The 21,524-nt window shown below is 35.8% G+C and overlaps 1 protein-coding gene across 5 annotated transcripts in view; it reads right to left on the bottom strand.

Moving 5' to 3' along the window:
* Positions 1–21,524, bottom strand: part of AKAP6 (A-kinase anchoring protein 6) — a 620,041-nt gene that overhangs the window by 106,865 nt on the left and 491,652 nt on the right. For all 5 annotated transcript variants that reach the window (XM_069105978.1, XM_069105977.1, XM_069105976.1 and 2 more), the window contains 2 exons: positions 5,001–5,147; positions 1,744–1,968 (listed from right to left, as the gene is read on the bottom strand). In XM_069105978.1, coding sequence (XP_068962079.1) covers positions 1,744–1,968; positions 5,001–5,147 — 372 coding nt within the window. The remainder of the gene's footprint in view (positions 1–1,743; positions 1,969–5,000; positions 5,148–21,524) is intronic.

The following is a 21,524-nucleotide window of genomic DNA, read 5'->3' on the forward strand; positions in this document are numbered from 1 at the left end:
TAGCCCTTGGTTTTCTCACCTGTAAAATGAGGAGTTTGGAATGCTGCCCACTTCATAACAGAGAGAAGATGGATTCATATGAAGAACAAGAACTACATTTTTTTTTTTGCTTTTTTAGAGGGGGGAAGGTAGGGCAATTGGGGTTAAATGACTTGCCCAAGGTCGCATGGCTAATTTTTTTGTATTAAGTGTCTGAGTCAGGATTTGAACTCAGGTCCTCCTGATTCCAGGGCCAGTGTTCTATTCATTGAGCCACCTAGCTGCCCCAAAAACCACATTTTCATATATGACCAATATAGATATTTATTTTTCTTGACTATATTTATATGATGCAATTCTCCTTCCTTCTTCAGTGGGTAGGGGAAGGAAGAAAAATGCTTAATAGCTTTTTTTAAAAAAAAACTATTATTGGGACAGCTAGATGGCACAGTGAATAGAGCACTGGCCTTGGAGTCAGAAGCACCTGAGTTCAAATCCAGCCTCAGACACTTAACACATACACACATACACACACACACACACACACACACACACACAAACTAGCCATGTGACGTTTGGCAAGTCACTTAACCCCAACTACCCATCCAAAAAAAGCCAAAATATTTTTTTTTTAATGAAAGGATTCAACTAGATGAATCAACATAGTTTCCTTCTATGGTCCTATGGTTATTTGATCCCATATCTGCACCTATTCAAATCCTCTTCCTGCAGAAAATAGGCAACTCATGTCTTCCTACCTCCCTGTAGCTTTCTGAACTCTTTTACCCTGCATGCAAAGTGCTTTCTCTTCTTGTATCTTTTGTAACACCTTGTCCTTTTTGTATGCATTTATTGGGGCTCTAACTCTTACTACAGATGTGTACCTGTAATCTTCCTTACTAGATGATATGCTCCCTGAGAGCAAAAACATTACATCTCATTTATTTCTATATCTCCTACAGGACATAGTGTCTCATGTACATCATAAGCACCTCAACAAATGTTTATTCAACCAAATTGGCCAGAGCCTTTCCTTTGATGCTGATGTCAGCAAACCAGATAAAAATCAAATTGGTTGGGCCTGTGTTTGCAAACTGGTTTAGGCAATATAAACATACATATTAGAACCCCTACTATTTTTTATTTCACTCTGTGTAAACAATGGAAGTAAAATGGGGGGAAATGCCTTGACTAAATAGCATGATGGCTTGCTTTTCTCATGGATGTGATTCTGGCATTAACCGCTGCTATGTTTAGGTTCCTCTAGTGTTGGGAATGACTTCTGTTTTATTTCCTACTTCTCCAAAGAGTCAGTCTTTAGTATGTGAAACTCTATTACCTTTTTTCAGCATTACTGCCTGTCAATAAAACATTTGCACACTTCTCATTTCATTTTTTCAGAATCTTTTTAGCAAAAATTATGTAGCCTTTTTAGTTTTTCTACCAAGAATTGCCTTTCAAAATTCTAAATCTTTTTTTTGTTTGTTTTTTAACTTAAAAAAATTCTCAATCAGTACCCATTCCCCACCCCTGCAACAGGCAGATCTGTTCTATACTTACATGCATATGTATAGAAACTATATACACATACAGACACTGTGCAGTATTCAGTATTAGAAACATAGAAGGTATCTTTGAATTCGGGGATAAATTTAAGTGCACAGTGATGCATAGATAGAGGGTGTAATATTTTATGTACTTGATAAATATTTCATTCTTACCATAAAGAAAGCTTTTTATCAACTTTGATTGTTTTTTTATTACCTTAAAGTATTGCAGTTGTTTCTCAGCATTCATTGTTCCTTCTTTTTCTTGTCTCAGGCAGGAATTGAAGATGAAAAGCTCTGTATCTCTCAGCCACCCCTTCAGCTCTTTGATCCTGACCTCCAGCTGCCTTACCAGGCTGCCGCTTTCAGGAGAGAGCAGGTCACGTGGACCTAACCCACTGTGCCCTACCATTGTGTCCTGGATCTTCTCTCCTAGGGTTTTCTAATGCATCAGATAAAGAAACCATAGATTAGTTTTATGTACCAGAATACATCACAGGTTAGTTAGCAACAAGAGCCACCTGTAAGACATCCGAATGAATTTTTCCAGTTTCTATTGACATTCAGTCAATTTCAGTTTTGTTATAGCATTTGAGGCTTTCATTCTAAGATGGTGGGTGTTGTCTTGGCTACACGTATGGATTAAGAAGACTATATTCACTTGTATTTTATTTCCACATGAGGGAAACTTGGCCCAAAAGTCCACCTTTCGGTCACTGATAAGAATTCATTAAGATTCTCAGGACAGAGTTTACAGACAGAGAACCTCTGCATAAAATTTTCAGGAGCTAGAAGTCTAAGTTTAATCGATATACTAAAGAGGCCAAGGATAGATTGTGCATGGAGAATTAAATTCCTTTTCTGTATTGTGAAAGGCAATCCCCTAAAGCTCACAGCTAAGGTGAGCTCGAAGTGGGCTGGGCCTCCTCAAAGCTATTCTAGATTTTACCTGACTTGTAAATTGTCAGCTCTACTATTCTTCCTACACAAATCCTCACCTGACGTGTTAGATTCCACTGGTTGTAAAAAAACCCCAAAAAACAATAATGTCCAATTCACTATACTGGTAGTTTGTTGAGCTTAAGTACTCTGTCAGGAAAGTGTTTTTTGAATGGAGATGGGATGCTTTTCTGTTGAAAACACACAGTTTGGAAAATCAATAGGATTTGATTTATAATGATAAATTAAACCTGCAAAAATAAGCTTTAAAACACAAATAAAATTAAATCAACAGACATTCATCTGCTGTGTAGTGTTCTGTAAATAGCATCTTTAGGAGATCATAACAGCAACATCGGCTTTCCTGGCAACACCCTTCTATTTTCATGGTGCAAATATTGATAATTTGAAGACCCTCAGTGGAATCCAGATTTAGCTATTGTTTTTATGCTGTAACAAAAGTGGCAGCAGGAGGTGAAATCAATGCCCTTGGAGGGTAGGGTCACAAAAAAGAATTTATTGCCACTTTTTTGTTCTGGAACAGTTTGCAATCATAAATTCTTCATAAACAGAATACTTCAGAGAATGGTCCGTCTTCATAAATATACGACAGAGGACATCAATTTCATTTAATTCACAATTTGTGTCAGCACAGCAGATGCCAATGCCTGCCTTGATAGGGTTGTTTAATATGCAATTGAGACAGAGTAATATGCAGCACAGGGGACAAAATTTCACAGATTAAACTGTACGCACCACTGACATTTCATTCTAATGTATTTCCATTCCACACTGTTCACCTTAGATGAAAGTAATATTAAAAACCATATCCCTCTATTTTACTATTGTTAGAAGTTAAAATCCTTGTCTTTAATTTTTTTTCATGCCAATTAAAATGTAATCATGCCAATTAAAACAGTATGCCTACTGTTGTTAGTTTCTGCATAGGTTTTTATTAAATTCCCCCCTCCAAAATTCTCTCCATCAAACACTACTTATTATACATGAGAAACTAACCACTTCTTTTAAAAAATCTATCATAAAAATGCTTAAGGGATAGCTAAATATTCTATTTTATTTTAAGGATCAAGTTGTGAATTTAAAAAATTTCTTAAGAAAGATGTACTTAACATTTCCATTTATATTATAACTGCTTTTAAAAGATTATTTATTGGAGGTTCACCCAATAGTTATCACATTGTATTATAGTCTAATAAATGAAATGAGTGCATTATTATGCTCCCAATCAAACTGATAAAACATATAAAGTCATTTTTCTTGTCTGTTTTTTAATGAACTACCATTTAAAAAAAATTCCGTCATACATTTGCCTTTCTTAGATTCCAGAATGTGCAAAAATTAGTGGAATCTGGTCTAACCCACAATATTACCGAGTGAAGAGTACTGTCAATTACTTCTGAAAACTATTGAACCAATGGGTAACAGGAAAAACTTTTAACATTTCAAGTCACCTTGCATATTTGCAGATTCAATTGAATTTGGATGAGCAAACAAAGATGTGAAATTGCCATTATATTAGTACACAGGCTAAACATGACATAAACCAAAGCCTGTGATTTCATCGTTACATGGACAGCTTTTTATTTCCTACAATTTTGGGACTTCTTTTTTAAAGGAAAAGAGAAGCAAGCAAATTATACTCCTTAACTGAATATCATCAATATGAAACAACTGTAATTAACTATTTATGTAATTTACAAATTTATCTTACCATTGATTTGACATGAAGGCAATTGAGAAGCAAAGTAAATAAAAAATATAGTTTAACCTCTTTTTCTCAGCTGTCTTTCAACAATAGGACACTATTGTATCCTACACAGTGCTATCCCTGATCTCTGTGTAACAATCACTATATTGCTTTTTTTTTTTCCCTCCATGTTCTTGTATCTCTCAGTCTTTGGCTGAGACCCAGTATACCACTGCATGAAATGAATTACGAGAAACTTTTTGGGGAGTTTTTGTTAAAAGTAAGCTATAAACTGGGAGTCAAAAGAGAGGTTGCTTTAATTCTGTAATTTGGATTTTCAGATTTGGGACCAATTTACCTCTTTGTTTTGGAACCCTGGGTATGACTTGAAATCTGTAGTGACAACCCCACTTTTCATCTTAAGGGTACAGTAAATAGTTAAACGGTAGATGTCTCTAACATGTACCTTCAGAATAAATTCTATTAACATTCACTCAAGCATGACAGTCAGTGTATATCAGATATACTGTATTATAGTTGACTTGGTGCATACCCATAATACATGGCATATTTTACTTACTTTTTATGTATTAAAGAACTAAAATTATTAAAGTCAGAGAGGAGACAGGCTTAGAATAAAAAAAATCAACAGGAGAGGAAAAGCAGGGTCCCCCCCCATAATAGCATGAGTAGCTTGTTTGAAATGTAGGTAGTGAATTGAAAGGGAGAGATATTTGTGCCTCAAATTAGAAATCAGACAGATAGAGTACTTCACTACACAAAAAAATGTACACATAACCTACAAACAGTAATAAAAATGCAAATACCCCAAGCAGTTCCCATTTTTCATTAATTGAATCCACTTTTTCAAGGAGATCGTTTGGTAGTAAAGCACCACCTTTCTTCAAATCTTCAACCTTTCTAAGCAGCGCCATCTTTTTCGGGTGCCTGATTGACATTTCTACACTGTATCGCTAAAACAAAAAGAGAGAGAGAAATCATGAGAGAGGTGTTTTCTTATCAAAATCTCATCACAAGTAATACATTGCCCATTCTTGTAAGGAGGCATTAATTTTTTGTTTTTATCCTTAAAATATTATTGTTTTTATTTTTGTTCCCAATGTAAATTTTAATATGTGCCAGGTAAAGGTAATTTGAATTGGATGAATGCGGTTGAGAATTATAATTGAAAATACACTTTATATTTTAAATATAATATACATATAGAAAGAATCATAGGTCTAGGGCTGGAAATGTTCATAGAGTAATTTTTCCCAAGATTACCTAGAGAATAAGTAAAAGAGTCAGGATTTGAACGTAGGTCCTTTGACTCCAAAGTCAAGTGTTCTTTATATTGCTGGACTAAAGAGAGTGTATGTGGTTTTAAAGACTAGAAGGCCTAGGTTCAAGCCTTGTATCATATGGTAAGCTTACCCATAAGTAGTCCTCTAGGTCATTTAACTTTGTAGGGCTGATTACTGATTTGCTTAGAGGGTGTGTTTCCAGAGTGGAAGTTCCCCACACTGACCAAATCATAGATTTAGATTATTTTAAAATAACATGTATGCCTATAAATGTATATGCCTATATACACACAGATATGATATGCATTTATACATTCATGTTTACAAATATAGTCATAATATCAATAAGCTTTTAAGTACCTACTCAGTGTGAGAGATATATCCCTAAGAGATTAATCCCTAAGAGACTACTTTTAGTAGACTCAGTTTTCTGTCATAGGCCATAATAATAAGTGCAAATTTAATTTATAATTAATAATCCCAGACTGTAAAACTGTGGAGTTTATTAAGAACAAAACCTGTAGTAAAAATTTGGCAATTAAACTTCTAGGTCCAAACATTTCCCTCATATCCCCAGCCCCAGGAAACACCAAATTCACCATTATCCAAACAAAAATTTCCTATGTTTTAGCACTGACTTTCAGTATAATGACTTGCCTTCATTTTCTCATAAGCTGGGGTAGGAGTGAAGGGTGGGGAAGAGGAAGTAGAATGGAAATGAGTAGTTTCATGGGGGGGGGGGGGGAATAGCATGATTCTCCCCCACCCCAAACTGCTGTAAAAATGTGTCAAAACAACACAGTTGGCTACAGCACCCACTTTACCCCCAAACTGTATGTTGTACAACTGACATACTGCCACATGAACCTCTTTAGAAAGATATTTTGCCAGAGGTAATGTAAGTGCTATATAATATGACAGTTACTATGGTGACTCCTCAGATAACGCAACTCAAATAACTTCTTAGCTAGAAAGTCCTATAGAATGCACAGCTACAATGATTATGCCTAATTCTTCCAACCCCTCCTCCTCCTCAGTTTCAAATAAAAACAGCTCTAAGCATAAAAGAGTATCTCAATTATGGGGGATAGAAAAAGAACCATTCACGCATCCAGTACCTACCCAAAATAAAAACATACACCCTAAACTTCATTCATTCTCGGTAGAGTAACCAGTCCCAGGTGGTTCATATTCCTTATCTTTAAGTGAACTAAGACAGAAACCATTAACGGACCCAAGTGGAAATGCTATGAACTAGACAAAGCAGTGAAACATTAAGCCAAAAGGGATCTCAGAAATACAAAAACGTGGGTGCATTTATTCCGGAACATGACATGATTTAAAAAAATACAAATAGAAAAAACTTCAAAGAAAGTAAGAAAGGTGTGAATTGACTGCTTCAGCTAATAGAACTATACCATTTGCATGCATATGTTTGCATACTCTTAGTCTCATATTTTAATCTTTCATTTACACTAAACATGCATATCATTTGTATTATGTAAACTTTACCAAATGTTAGACATTTGTAGATCATAGAACAAAATATTTTAAATGAGATTTATAGCATTTTGTATTATTTTTGAATGTTTCTCAGGGTGTCAGAGTACCCCAAATTACATGAATGTGCATAGTAAAAAAAAACAAAACAGGGTTGGCTTAGGCCCTTCCTGTACTTGGTCGGTGATTCACAGAAGATCTAGTTCATGACTTCTAAAAGCAGATGATTGCAACAACTGCTTGACTCCAGCACTGAGGAACTAAATTGTCCACCCATTTTTATTGGCTATAAATGCTCACCAAGTATTGCATGAAGCCCCGGCTAGCTTCTCCATTCAGCCAGAGTGCTGATTGGAGGAGATGACAACCTGCTTTATGTAATCAGATTTCTATCTAAAGATGATGTCGATTGAAGAGATTTACATAATTAATTCTGTAAGACTATATAATATGGGGGTTGGTAGTACTGAGGGTCTATGTTAGTCAGGCATAGAAATCCTGTTTAGATTACTCCTTCCTTGATGCCAAGTGAATTAACAGACAGAGGGAGTCCTCTAGCTGTGCAAAAATGGAGCAGACTGGACCAGTAGTAACCACATTCACCTGTGAATAAGTAATGTTATGTCTTTCCCTCTTAACAGTTCCTTTCCCCAAATCCTAATGCTTATTTTTTTATATTATGAATTCAGTAAAGAGAAAAAAAATGGTGTCCCCTATAATAATGATAGTCTAAATGTAATTTTTTAAAGAACTTGGAACATACTAAAATAATTTTCTTCACACAGCACAACACAAGTAGCCCCTAGTACAACCAATATAAAAGGTGATTATATGTGAAAAAATAAACTTGTTTTGATGTACCCTGCCACAGTGTAACCTACAGTACAAATAGCTTGGTGAACGATGTTGATTGATAGACAATTCCTTCTAACTATAAAAAGTGAAGGGATCCAGTTAATTGTCAGATGTATTGGTATGTGAATGAAGACCACTAGCCTGTCACTTATAAATTTAAGGTGAAATATTTATTTTAATTTTGAAGAGCTCTGAACCTCAAATCAAGTTATGATTTATGTCCTGAGAGTCTAGATGCTAATGCTTTGGGGTAGGTTGTTGGCTTTTATTTTTATGTGGGTATGAATGGGGGTGAGGGCAGGGTGTGGGTTATTGTTGCTGCTGTTGTTGTTTTGGCATTTGCTTCTCTCTCCAGGATTTCTAGAAAAGTATTTGCAGAAGGAAATTAGCTTATCAGATGTATCAGTCTGCACCATCCTATCTCTGGTAGGACTATTTTATTCGGTGGAGAGAAGATAATTTAATTTTCATATTCATTCTCTCCATGGCAGTAAGTGAGCAAAGGCTGCCCCCATTGTGTCCTGTAGTCTAGGGATATTATGATATAGACAAATATTCAATAGCCAAAATGAGATTAACAAAGTTAAAGTCAGATGACTGGTCTCAACTGCCGAAGTAAATAAACACACAAGGTTTAATTTTCTCATAGCAACTGCAATATAGCCTTCTCTGTCCAACCGAAAAGACAAAAATAAAAAAGGCCAAACTGAAAGAGTATTAACATTATTTAAATGTGTTTGCCTGCAGTTTCCTTATTTTGCTTATCAATCTACCTAACAGAACTGGGAAAGATCTAAATTAAAGTGAAATGATATTCTTCCTACTATCTCCTGTGCCAAAAGAAAAATTAAACAATGAAAGCTCAAAAGGGAAACAAAAACTCAGACCAACTAATTGCAAAAAATGTGAACTGAAGAAGTTTGGCCAATTCTCAGTCACTCAGTGGCTATGCTTTGCAAGCATAAGGGCTATCGGGGAATTCCAAAACAAAGAAAGCAAAAGCAAGATTTTCTGAAAGAAATATTTTAAGAAATGCAAGAAGACTTGATTGAGATAACTTTTTTTGACACTTATGCTAAAGGCTGCTTTTTTCCTAAAACCTTTTTTTCTTTCTTTCTTTTTTTTTTTTTTTTGTGAAAAATCACACCCGAAAATTCTGCCCAAATGGAGACTGGAACAATGCCTTGAAACAGTGTTAATTGTCACCATGGAAACCAGAAGAATAAGCCATTTTGAAACTGGTATAGAAGGCACACATTGAGCAACTCAAGCATTTTTCTGCCTCCCTCAATGTTAAAGAACAAGATGCCTAGTCACTGAGAGGTCAGAGAAAGAAATCATCATGAAAGGTTTGTACATGCTCACTATCTAGTAATTTTTAAAAAATCACACACACACGCACACACAACAACAACTGTATACAGTTAATGCCATAAGATTCTATTTCCAGAATAATCTTTCTGCAATAGAAAGATCATCAAAAGATGGTCGGGATTGGAGTATGGATTCTACCCTCCAGCAAAACTTCAGGGCCATATTATGTGAACCTTGCCCCCAAAGCTCCCTGGGAATTCTGCCGTTGTAATAAAACTTCAGAAGAGGAAAGAGAAAAGGCTGCATGATGGAATTCAAAAATAATGCTCTAAAAGCACACAGAGAGATTAAGACATCCATTGTAAGACTTTTGTATGGTGCTTCTGTTGGTTATACTGAAAAGAGACTAGACATTGCTGAACACAAGCTATGGCTACAAGAGACAGAAGGATTGAGAGTTTTCTTGATTATTAGAACAGGGTTATGCTAGTCTGTGTCGTCTGGGCTTGAGGATTCTTATTCTGACCCCTCTGCTTATAACCAGAAGTGTATGTCACTTTACATTGTGAGTAATTAAAATAAGCTACATATCCAGTATTTAGGTAAAGTGATCCAAGTATAAGTTTAAATACGAGATCAAGTAAAAAAAAAAAGACAAGATGTCCTTGTTAGTACAAGTCTACATACACCTAATCATGTCTATGTCATTCAGTACTCCAACATATAGATACTAACTACATATATGTAATATATGTATATATGTGTGTATATATATGTAAGTTTGGCATATGTGTAGGAATATATATGCCATATAGATTTTTTGAAAATCCATTTCCACTTTATCCATTAATAAATGTTACAAAAACACCCTAGTACTGGTTGATTCAGGAAATATATGTACAGACAAAGATATTCACACAGAAATATGAATATTTGTCTGGCTATCAGCTATCTGTACACTCTTACATTGTGCTTTCTGGCTAGTGTTTGCACTCTTCATACCAGGCTTCATGGTGGCCCCTTAGGAAGCCCATGCCTAATGCCATTCAGTGACGAACAAAGAGTCTTTTTATACAAAAGTCCAGGGTCCAAAGCTCAGCTGTATACAAGCAGAGTGCAGGAATCTGCTAGAGGCCAGTCTACCCTTCACAACAGTTCTGTGGTTTCTACCTTTTTCTTTTTCTTTTTTTTTTTAATAACACAAGTGCTAGGCATTTTATAATCTATGTTAATGTTTCAGATGCCGCCTTTATAACTAAAACTTCTGGAAGATATTCAGAATGGAGGAAGGGTGTTCTAACTAGACAAATAAGAGTCGTTATATCTTATAAAGTTCTTGTATTTTGCCATTAGCAATTTATGGCAAATAATTGCACAGGGAAATTATAAAGACTCCTACAATTGTCCTTGTAAATTAATAATAGGCTTTCTTGATTGGGATAAATTTGCTGCTGAGCCTTTGGAAAAATTAAAAAGTGCAATGTCATTTAAAATTGCCAGAACTCGTACAGCAAATTACATCTGAGGTTAAGAATTGAGTTTTTTTCCTCTTCCAGCTTATTCCATTTGCATGATCTGGAAATCATATTACATTGGCCATGTATTGTTAATTGGACATAGATTGCATTATCTTTAATATAAATCAAACTACAAATATTAAAATGAATTGCAAATTCTCTAATAGAAGATCATAAAACAATCTTTTTTAAAGTATCTCCCATTAATAATTTAATTCCAATTATATCACTCAGAAAACTCAAGCAGGAGACCTGGTAACTTATTTCCATGGTCTCTTCTTTTTCATAACAAATACCTAGGCCTGTGATGTTATTTTTAAGCCGATCCAGAGCAGAATTTCAGTGCTGCATTAAAAATAAAAAAGAAAAACAAAAAAACCCTCTCCACTTCTTATGACCTTTTTATAGAAGCCAGTGAAATAAGTCCTTTGAAGAAAAGATTCCCTAACTTGAAGAACTAAATGTTGAACATGCAATGGAAAAAAAAAAAAAAAGGCAATTGATCCTCAGCATTCTGCTTATTTAAAGAAAGGGGGAATCTAGCCATTTAAAGTTTCCTTTAAATTTAATATCTTTTTTGAAGCCTTTGCATGCCCTTTAATGAGTTTATATTAAATATTTAATACTGTTTAGGGCATATCCACTACTACCAAAAACAGCTATATTCCCAGCAGCCCCACTGTTTCAGGCAGAGGGTTTGATTGATCCTCCTAGCCTGAATTGAGTAGAATGAAAAGAAGCAGTAGGAAAATAGCTGCAATCATTTAATGCAGATGACCTCTGACAGGCTCACAGCTCTTCTATCTGAACAGAAATTTGCATGGGGTCTCTGTGCAGAGGAACAATGTAACCTAAATGGTAGACAATCTTTATTCTAATGAAGTGGGTGTCAAGGTCAATGTAAAACTGCAATGATAAATGGTGCACCACTAGGCAAGAGAAGTTGCAGAGGCATTGTAGTGCTTTCACATTAATTGAAGACTGAAATGCACCAAGTGAAAAGCACAAGGCTCTCTTTTCACTATAATGTGTTCATGTGCCAATGCTGAAATGATTTCTTCAAGATGGCTCGCCCGTTGACATGTATCTTGCTGCAAAAATAACATGAATTTTAAGATCATGGCTCCCCCCAAATGGACATTTTTATAGTTTGGTTTATTCCTAATTTTGCATAGAAGTTGAGAAATCTCCATAAAATATCCTAAAACATGAAGTTCCCCAAGACAACTCGTCTTAACTCTGTTTGTGTTTGGTTTTTTTTATTTAGTTTCAAGGAAGCAACTTCTGGGAGAACTCTTCATTAGGTTGTACTAACTATAGGGTGGGGAGGGGAGGAGAGGCTGGAGGAGGAGTCATGCTGTAATACGATGGTTTTCTCACTTCCAAATGTTCAGGTTAGTTTATAGTGAAGATCTTCAGGTGTCTCTTGCGCTGACTGCAGCTTTAACTAGGAAGCCAAAGGTTTAATAAAGTAAAAGAGTTGTTTGTGAGTGTCATTTCTGTGTATGTACATAATTACATATGTGTATATGTATACATATATGTGGATGTATAGATACATATATACATATAAAATCTGTCCATTCAGCTTTGCCAACATTGTTAAATAGCAATAATTATATCGTTTCTTCAGCCGATCAAGTCATTTGTGGCAGCCAATATATTTTTGTCTAATAAAAATGAGGACAGTAAGCTGCTTTTAAAAATCCTGAGCTGCTTAAGCCTGTTAAGGGTATATTGTTTGCTAATACACTCATTAGCAGCCAAGCATTTTAACTTTGTCAATTAAACAGGAAATGGAGTTGCACCATTAGTTTCACAGTTTGCTAAAATACAGATAAGAGGAAACTAATGGCAGTGTGAGAAACATTTCCAGATGCAACTGGCAACACATATTACAAAGCAGATGAACCTAGAATATATATTTTACATTTTTCAGGTCCCAAAACTTCTTTATATTTTTCTGTCTTCAGTCCACTAATTTTCCCTATATAAATTGTTTTTAATCATGCAATTATAGTTTTACTAGAAAATGAACTGTGGTCTGTCAGGTTCTTTTTTTCTTTTTTTTTTTTAAGGGTAGAATGACAGTATCAACAGTACTGTTGATTCCTAGGAGACGATTAATAGAATTTACTGTACAATTAATTGCATTGTTAGACTGTAACTCTGATTTGAAAAAAGAACAGTATCAAATAGAAACCAGCATTCGTGAGATGGTAATCCAGAGAATAAACCCCAACATGGAAGAATATAGTGAAAAAGGGGAAAAAATGTTACTGATGAAACTGTTTAAAAAACTGTACAGCTTCATCTGTGTGTGATTTGTCAGGTCTGAAGCTTTGACGTGCCCAAGGGGCAGACCCCAGCGGGGAGTAGGCTGCAGAGCTAAATAGCTGTGAAAGAAGTCTTAATGTAGGATGGAATTCAAACTAACCTTGACATGACCTCAGGAAAAATATGCAAAAAGTAAAATGAATGCACTCCGCAAGATACATCCTAATTTTGTGGTGGAGCTGGTTAGTTTTACAAACATAACCCAGACTTTAAAAGAAAAATAAAATGCAAGTAAAAGGAGGAAACTTTGGAATCCAAATGGAAAAAAAAAAAAAAAAAACTTAAGCAGGCATGATGTGTTACTGTGGAGGCATGTGAACCATTTGGAAACAATCCAAATAAAAACCAACACTGAACAATATTGTTGTCAGCGTGTCTATTCAGGAAAATTGTTTTTTTTAGGTTGAATATAAATGACACAAAGCCAAGATTACATCATTGCATTACAAAGTCTGTTGTGGCTTTTAGCTGAACAAGCCCCATGGATCTCTTGGTTTAGGGCAGTAATTCAGTAAGGAGATTTTAATATGTTATTTTTCCCTCTAGTGTCAATACCATAAATAGAGGAATTTAAGGAGGGAAAAAAAAAACATGGGTGCTTTCTGGTCTATGTTCTTGTTTTTGTTCTGCTTTTGATAAGCATAACCTAAGTCTTTGCTCATACATTAAGTTGTGATTTGGCTTTATTATGCATTTTGCCTGTCTTGGAGAGTTCGGCAAGCAGGAAAAGAATCCACCCTAACATTGCAGCCAAGAACTGGCTAATTCACTGGATATATGGGAAATTTTAATTGAGTGTCAACTTGTATAGAAATTCAATCCCATTATATTCTCAATGCAATTTTGTAGTAATACCAGTTATTTACTACACTACTAACCAGATCTTAAACATAATTAAATTGCTAAGGACATATACCCAGAATCTAATGGTTTAAATTCATACAAGTGTGTGCAATATAACATCAGGTGTGTGTGTGTGTGTGTGTGTGTGTGTGTGTATGTTGGATGTATTCATTCAGAGAGTGAACAGATAGGCTTAAGAAACTGTCTTTCCTCCACTAAACTAACTAAACAATTCCTTAGAAAAGATTTAAGAGGTTTGAGGTTCAGTCACTGGTGTTTTGGGATTTGAATCCTTTAAAAGATAATTTCAGTAGGGGGTCCCAGTAAAAGGATTCTTTGAGAACTGTTTAGCTTATCAGGCCCATGAACTAGGCTTACTTTCTTGGGGGAAAAATGCCAAGGAAGATATCAATTATACATATAACTTTCATTTTGTGGATTCATTAGACTCAGTCATAAGACTTCCCCATTCCCCCTTCTTAGGTAGACCTTGACATAATAAACACTAGAGCAAATTGAAGACAAAGAAGCATCTTCATCTATCTATACGTACATAATATGTATATACTATTTATGAATATGTCTATCTATATCTATATAAAATCTATCACCAGAATAGCTCTTCACAAAAGTGACTTAGCATGACATCACATCTTCAAACTGTCAACTTCAAGGACCTGTGATTGTTTCTGTAGGAAAAACACCTTCACTACACACACACATATAAATATGTGTATACATATATATATGTATGCATGCATGTATGTGTGTATAATAAACACCAGGAATAGGGCCGTTGAAAACGGAATGTTTCACCTGATTCTAATGTCATTCTACTTTTCTTAGGAATTTCATGAAATGAGGTCAGGCATCAAACCATTAGAACTCTATAACTTGTAGGAACAACACAGGAAATTTACCAGCAGAGAACTTATGTGATTTGGACACAGATTTCCCTATCATTTCAGTTAGACTTTACTGAAATTTAGCTTTTGAACATGGCTCTCAAAAATATTTTGCTATCAATACTGTATGATTCAATAATATCTAATTAATGCCTTAGACTATTTGCAGCTAACCCACTAGCTATCTCCCCTCCATCCCATGGTTATTTCATTGGTCTTATTGCATTCTGTCGAGTCATTGCCCATCTCAATGGATCTTCCATGCATACCAATGTGCCTCAGTGACTGTGTGGATCACTGCCATAATACATCATGACTGTTCTAATTACAGTGTCACTATGACTCACCGTGTCATGTTGTAATGCCATGTCACATATACCAAGAATTGTTATATAATTATATAATGCCTTTCCATGTGTGTCATGTGTTCCAGGTTGGAAAAGCAGAGAATGAGGAATAGTAATTAATATTATGAAATCTACTTTTCCCCAATGAGAATTTTACTTAATCTGCTTCCCTTCCCCAACCCTCTCCAAGTACCTTCAAGAATACACTTTGCTTTAATTCTGAGACCACTACACAACTTGGTGTAATTCACTGAGCAACATAAATTTCTTAAGTGTTGGCTATGTGCTAGGCACTGTGCTGAGTCCTGGGGGTTCAAAGGAAAAGATATAGCAGTACTGTCCTCAAGGAGTTCACAGTCCAATGACTGGGCCTGGAGGGGAGGGGAACATGTATATAAATAGGCATACACAAGATACATTGACTAGAAGGAAGGTAATCTCAGAGGGAGAGCTAGGTGGTGCCATAGTGCACAGAATGCTGGCCCTAGAGTCAAGAAGACTCATCGTCCTGAGTTCAAATGTGACCTCAGATACTTACTAGCTGTGTAACCCTAGGCAAGTCACTTAACCCTGTTTGCCTCAGTTTCCTCATCTGTAAAATGAGCTGGAGAAGGAAATGGCAAACACAAAGAGTTAGAACACAACTGAAAATGACTTAACTGAACCTTAGAGAAGAATGTCCCAGCTTATGGTAGGATGGGAAAGACCTCTTGAATAAGGCAGCACTTGATCTGAGTCTTGAAAGAAGACTCAAGAGTTGGGCTGTAAAAAGAGAAAACACTCCTGGCATGTGGGTCAACCAGCCAGCCAACAAAGGCATGTACACAGAAAATGGAGAGTCGTGTCCAAGAAACGGCAAAGAGACCAGTATCACTGGATAACAGAGTGAGTGGAGGGGAGTAAAGTGTGAGAAGACCGGAAAGAACTGATGGGCTTTGTTGTAAAAAACCCTAGATGCCATATGGAGGCCTTTATATTAATCTTGGAGGTGAGAGAGGCACAGGAGTTTATTGATCAAGGTGGGGAGGAAGTAACATGGTTAGATTCATCCTTTAGGAAAATCACTTGGGCAATTGGATAGGGGAGAAATTGGAGTAGAAAGAGATTGAAGTTGGGAGAATGTTTAGAAGGCTACTACAATGCTCCAGGTGAGAGATGATGAGAGCCTGAACTAGTTGAAAAGAACACCAGATTGACTCCATAATTAGGTGAGTAAACACTTCTCAATTAAGTATCCTCAGTTGTAGGAAACTTTCCCTAGCTACATGTGTAAAAACAATTTTTAACATTTGTTTTTAAAACTCTGAATTCCATTATTTTATTTTTCAATCTAGAATAGTGATTTAGTCAGTATAGAGAACTCACCACTAGAGACTTTCTCCACTAATTTAGAGGACAACTCATCTGTAATGTATTGTCCAGAGACTAGCCTGGGATATGGAGAAATTAGTTGACTTGTTAGGGATTGCATCTTAGAAGCTGGACTTGAACCAGTTCTTCTGACTCTAGGGCTGGCTGTCTATCCACTGTTCCATGGTTCCCCTCATCATGCTTGGGAAAAAGAAAAAGAAAATGACCAGGTGCAAAAATTAGTATGATATATGCCTTGGAAATGTGGAGAGTTAAACTTCACCCTTGCTTTTCTTTACCAATACTCATTGACGCTTGTGTCCACACATTTTTCTATGAATTCCTTGGTTTCTAACATAGGTGTGCAACTTCTTTCTTCTCCCTTCTTCCCTCTCCCTAAGAGAAAAACTATGCTCTCTTTTAGCAAGTCTATCATGATGAAATAAGATAAAACACCGAAGTCCATATTTATTTCCCTAAAGCATGGCCATTCTCCTGTCTTTGTTCTAGCTGCCAAAAACAATCCACCCAAACATCTCGAAGAAAAGAGAAAACTGTTTGTTTATGTTGTAAATTTAAAAAGTAAACTCTCTGAAGACAGGAGTCATGTAGCCTAGAGTATCTTAGATGACTAGGATCCTCAAAGAAAATTAAATCAATAAATATTTTATCAAACTAAGTGATGCCTGAATCACCATTTAATTTTTAAAGTGATTTTCTAGGAGAACTTACATATCAAGGCTTTACCCATATCTTTAAAGCCAAATTGCCAACCCCTTCAATTCAAGTATTTATAATGGAAACGCTGATGAGGCCTAAACTATGGTCGTGTAGCAACAGTCTTTTCAAATACACATATATTTTTAGCGCTAGGAGGCACCAAGTTTGTTTAAATCTGTACTTTTTTTTACAATTGCAAGTAATGTTAATAGCACACTGTAAATGTTAAGGCTAAGTGTGCAATGTCAAAATAGATTGAATCTCTCTGAAAATGGGAAATTCAGGCTTTTCAAACATAATCCAGATGTTTGGCTTTTATTCAGAATTCAAGAAAGAGGGAACTAATATGATACAAAATTCATACATGCATATTTCATTAGTGCCTTTTGTATCACTGAATTAAAAATTCTGCAATGTGCACTTCCCAAATCACATAGTGTGTTCAACTCAAACAGTTGCCAATATGTTACACACCTCACAAATATTAAGAATTATTTTCATATGAAAGAGACTATATATATTGCTTGTGTTAACACTTTTGATAACATTTCTTAAAGAGTTTCTTGTTCTCAGCTAGATGATAGATAAATTAATTGAAAAGTACTGTACTTGTTTTTCCTCTTCCCCTTCCCTTCTGTCTCCTCCCCTCCCCTCCCCTCCCCTCTCCACTATGGGGGAAGGGCTTTTCTGGTATTCAGTTCTTTTTGAGATGTTTGTAAATTTCTTTGGCAATGCAGTGTCTAAGTAGAGAGTCCTCTTAGGTAATCCTTACGAGATTTATCTGTACATCCCTCTGTTGCATGACTAGCACCTTCTAGGTATTGTGGTATTTTTCAGAGCTGATAGAGAAGACACAGTCCAAATCCCTTCTTCCTTCTAGGATTTTACCATTTTAAAATAGGCAGCTTTTGGTGTAAGGCAAAAATGGTACTGTCAACAACATATTACGAGGAAGACCTATATTCCACAAGGACCTAGAATTAATGGCCAATCAGGAGCAGTCTCCTTTTCTTGTCTTATATTTGACATAACTTTTGGCTTTTTGCAGTGTTTTTATATCTATTACCTGGTTTAATTTATAGTACTATAGTAAGAACTAGTTAATCAAAAGAGATATAAGTCTAGCAATTCACACAAGAAAAACCAAGTGGATGAAGACCAAATATTTGCCCAGCTTCTGATATGCACTTGAAAGGGCATTCTGTTGCATTCTTTCATTAGTTTTTATTACTTGTGTTAATTCTATTACCAGAATTTGGATCTGGAAGGGTTTATCTTATTGAAAAGGTACAGTATAGTTAAAAAATGAAGAGGTATAATAGCATTGTATATTAAGAAGATATCCTAATATTAGGACATTCAGGAGCATTTATTTTTATTTTCTGCACAGAAGCCAAATAGATCAAGCCAAGGTAAAGACCACTAAAGAAATATATGGAAGTCATATTGTCACTAGAGTATAATGAAGACCATCTGAATAGAATAGGAAAATAGATGAGGAATTTTGGGAACAGATCACAATCTAAGCATGGAGGAATCAAATGATAGTTAAAGGAGTTTTCAATTATCCAGATTTTAGTTGAAGTTCTTTCTTTACCTAAAACTAAATAACTGATATTTTCCTGGCTTGCTTTAATGAAGATTCCATCTTTTAAAAGGTGAAGGAATGAAAGAGTAGAATAATTCTGGACTTAATTCTCAACAACAAAAAAAAAAGAACATGACTACTGGAATGGAAATGATGCAAATCTTGCCAGTAGGGAATCATTCTACATTAGATTTTGTGATGGGGAAGGAGGAGAAAGTCAAGCATAGTTTGAGATACACCCTAAATTTTGAGAGAACTGACTTCAGAGGTCTCATGAACATATATGTGGAACCTCACAGAATGAAATTTTACTTGACAAATTATCCCAAATGTTTTGCTTTTGTTCAGGGATAGGAAGGTGCCAAAAATTACTGAAGATGCCAAAAGAAATCATTCTAATGATAAGTAAAAAAAAAATGAGAGTCTTTTGAAGAGAACAATGTGGATGCACAGGGAAGTTATCATATAGTTTATATTTTTAAAAAGACATTTGCAGTAGATGGAGGCAAGGGTAGATACTGACATGAATACAAAAACATTGCGTGCTTTTGTACGTAGATAGTCAGGAGAGACAGAACTCATAATGAACTAAAACTGACATGGAAAACTAAGAATAACAAAAAGAGTTGCCTTTAGCTTTATTGGAGATAGGATCATAGCTCTAGGTGAGTGTTGTTATAATGGACAAAAGAGAGAAGACATATTTGTCAACTCATACTTTGCTTCCTCTGCCAAGAAGAATGAATTTTCAACTGGAAAGGATAGTTCAAATATGATTAGCAGAGAGTTGCTAACCAAAGTAAAAGGGAGGGATCACTTAGTTGCCTTTGATGAGTTTGAGTTTTCAAGTCCATATAAATTATACTCTGGGGGATTACAAAACAACAGCCAAAAAACAGCAAATGTGTGATGCCAAGGAACTCTCAGTGATCACAGGGTCCTAGATTTGAGCTGGAAGGGACTTTTAAGACTACTAAGATTAGCCCTCTCATTTTGTAAATGAGGACACTGAAGCAGAGTAATTAAGTAATTTGCCTAGTGTTATCTAACTAGCAAATGTCTGAGGCAATATGTAAACCCAGGTCCTTCTAACTCCAAGTCCAGTGCCCTATTCGCTTTATAATGATGTTTCTCTAAGAGAATCATGCTTCAAGTAGAAATGACATAGGGTTGGAGATGGGCAACTGTCCTAATTAAAAACACAACAAACCCAAAAACTAAAGAGTGGAGTCTGTAAAGAACAAACCAGTGAACCTGACTTCATCTTCTGGAAAAAAATTTGAACTGCACTACTAAAGGGATGGTTAGTGAATTTCTAGAAAAGGAAGTAGTGATCATGGAGAATCAGTATGACTTTATCAAGAACAGTTTATTCCATAGGATCACAATCATAGATATTTAGCTGGAAGAGAACTTGGAGGTTATGTTGTTCAAATCCCTCATTTTGCCAATGAGAAAATTAGGGAGGTTATTGCCAAAGGTCAAACAGATGTTGTCAAAGACAGGATGTGAACGAGGTCCTCTGACTCCACAGGTGGTGTTTTTAACACTGTATTTTCTTTCTTGACAGGGCATGGCAAGCATTTTAAGAACCGTCAAGTGGAAGAGTAACTGGATCTGTTTTGCTTGATCCCGTACGATAGAATGAGGGGCAATGAATCGAAATCAGAAAGATACAGATTTAGGTTTGATGTAAGAAAAAAAAAGTCCTAATGATTAAAATGATAGAAAAGTAGGAGAAGAGGCCTATAAGATGAGTCTCCCTGACTCTAAGCACAGTTCATCACCTAACTTACTTTAGTAGTCATTTAGTCTACCTCCATCATTTTGTAGAGGAAACTGAGGGCCAGAAAAATTTATTGATTTTTCCCAATTGATTCCCAATCAGTTCCCCAGGTGATTGATTTTTGCTTGGAATAAGTGGCATAGAAACATGATTTGGACTCCAGTCACCTGACTGCAAACCAAGGTTTTTCCCACTCTACCATATTGCAGGCAGGATGAAATCAGTAGTAATACACATGCTGATGTCCCCTACATGCAATGATTATAGTCTGTAGTGTCCAGCACTTGGTGATGATTAAATATTCTCAGTGCCTATATAAGTACTATTTAATTCAACAAATATTTTTTAATCACCTTCTAGGTACAAGGTACTGTGGTAGGTACAGGGGAATGCAAAGATAAACATAGAACAGTCCTTGCCCTCAAAGAGGTTACAGTCTGCTAGGTTTGTCAGAGTTATAACATGTCCATAGGTAAGTAAATATAAAATATATATACCACTATTCAAAGTAATTCCACCCTGTACTCAATAAACTCTAATGGCATCCTATTGACCCAGGGATCAAATATAAGATGTTCTGCTTGGCATTCAAAACATTTCATAACCAAGCTCTCACCTATTTTTCTAGTCTTCTTACACCTTAGTCTCCGAAACTCACTCTTCTGTCCAGTGATACTAGCTTCCTAATCAAGACACACCATTTTTGGGCCCCAGCATTCTGTCTGAACACTCTCCCTCCTCCACTCCATCTATTGATCTCCATGGCTTTCTTTATGTCTCAGCTAAAATCCTACCTTGCAAATAAAGCCTTCCCCCATCCCTTAATTCCAGTGCTTTCCTTCTGTTAATTATTTCTTATTTATCCTGTACATAGCTTGCTTTGTTTGTATTTGTTTGCATGTTGTCTCTCTCCTTAGACTGTAGGTGCCTTGAGGGAAGAAAACTGTCTTCCTCTTTTTGTATCCTTAGCATAGTGCCTAGTATG

The sequence above is a fragment of the Petaurus breviceps genome, unplaced genomic scaffold, assembly GCF_028583685.1.
Source record: "Petaurus breviceps papuanus isolate PSGF00001 unplaced genomic scaffold, PetGlider_PUasm1.0 77, whole genome shotgun sequence".
Taxonomy (NCBI): domain Eukaryota; kingdom Metazoa; phylum Chordata; class Mammalia; order Diprotodontia; family Petauridae; genus Petaurus; species Petaurus breviceps.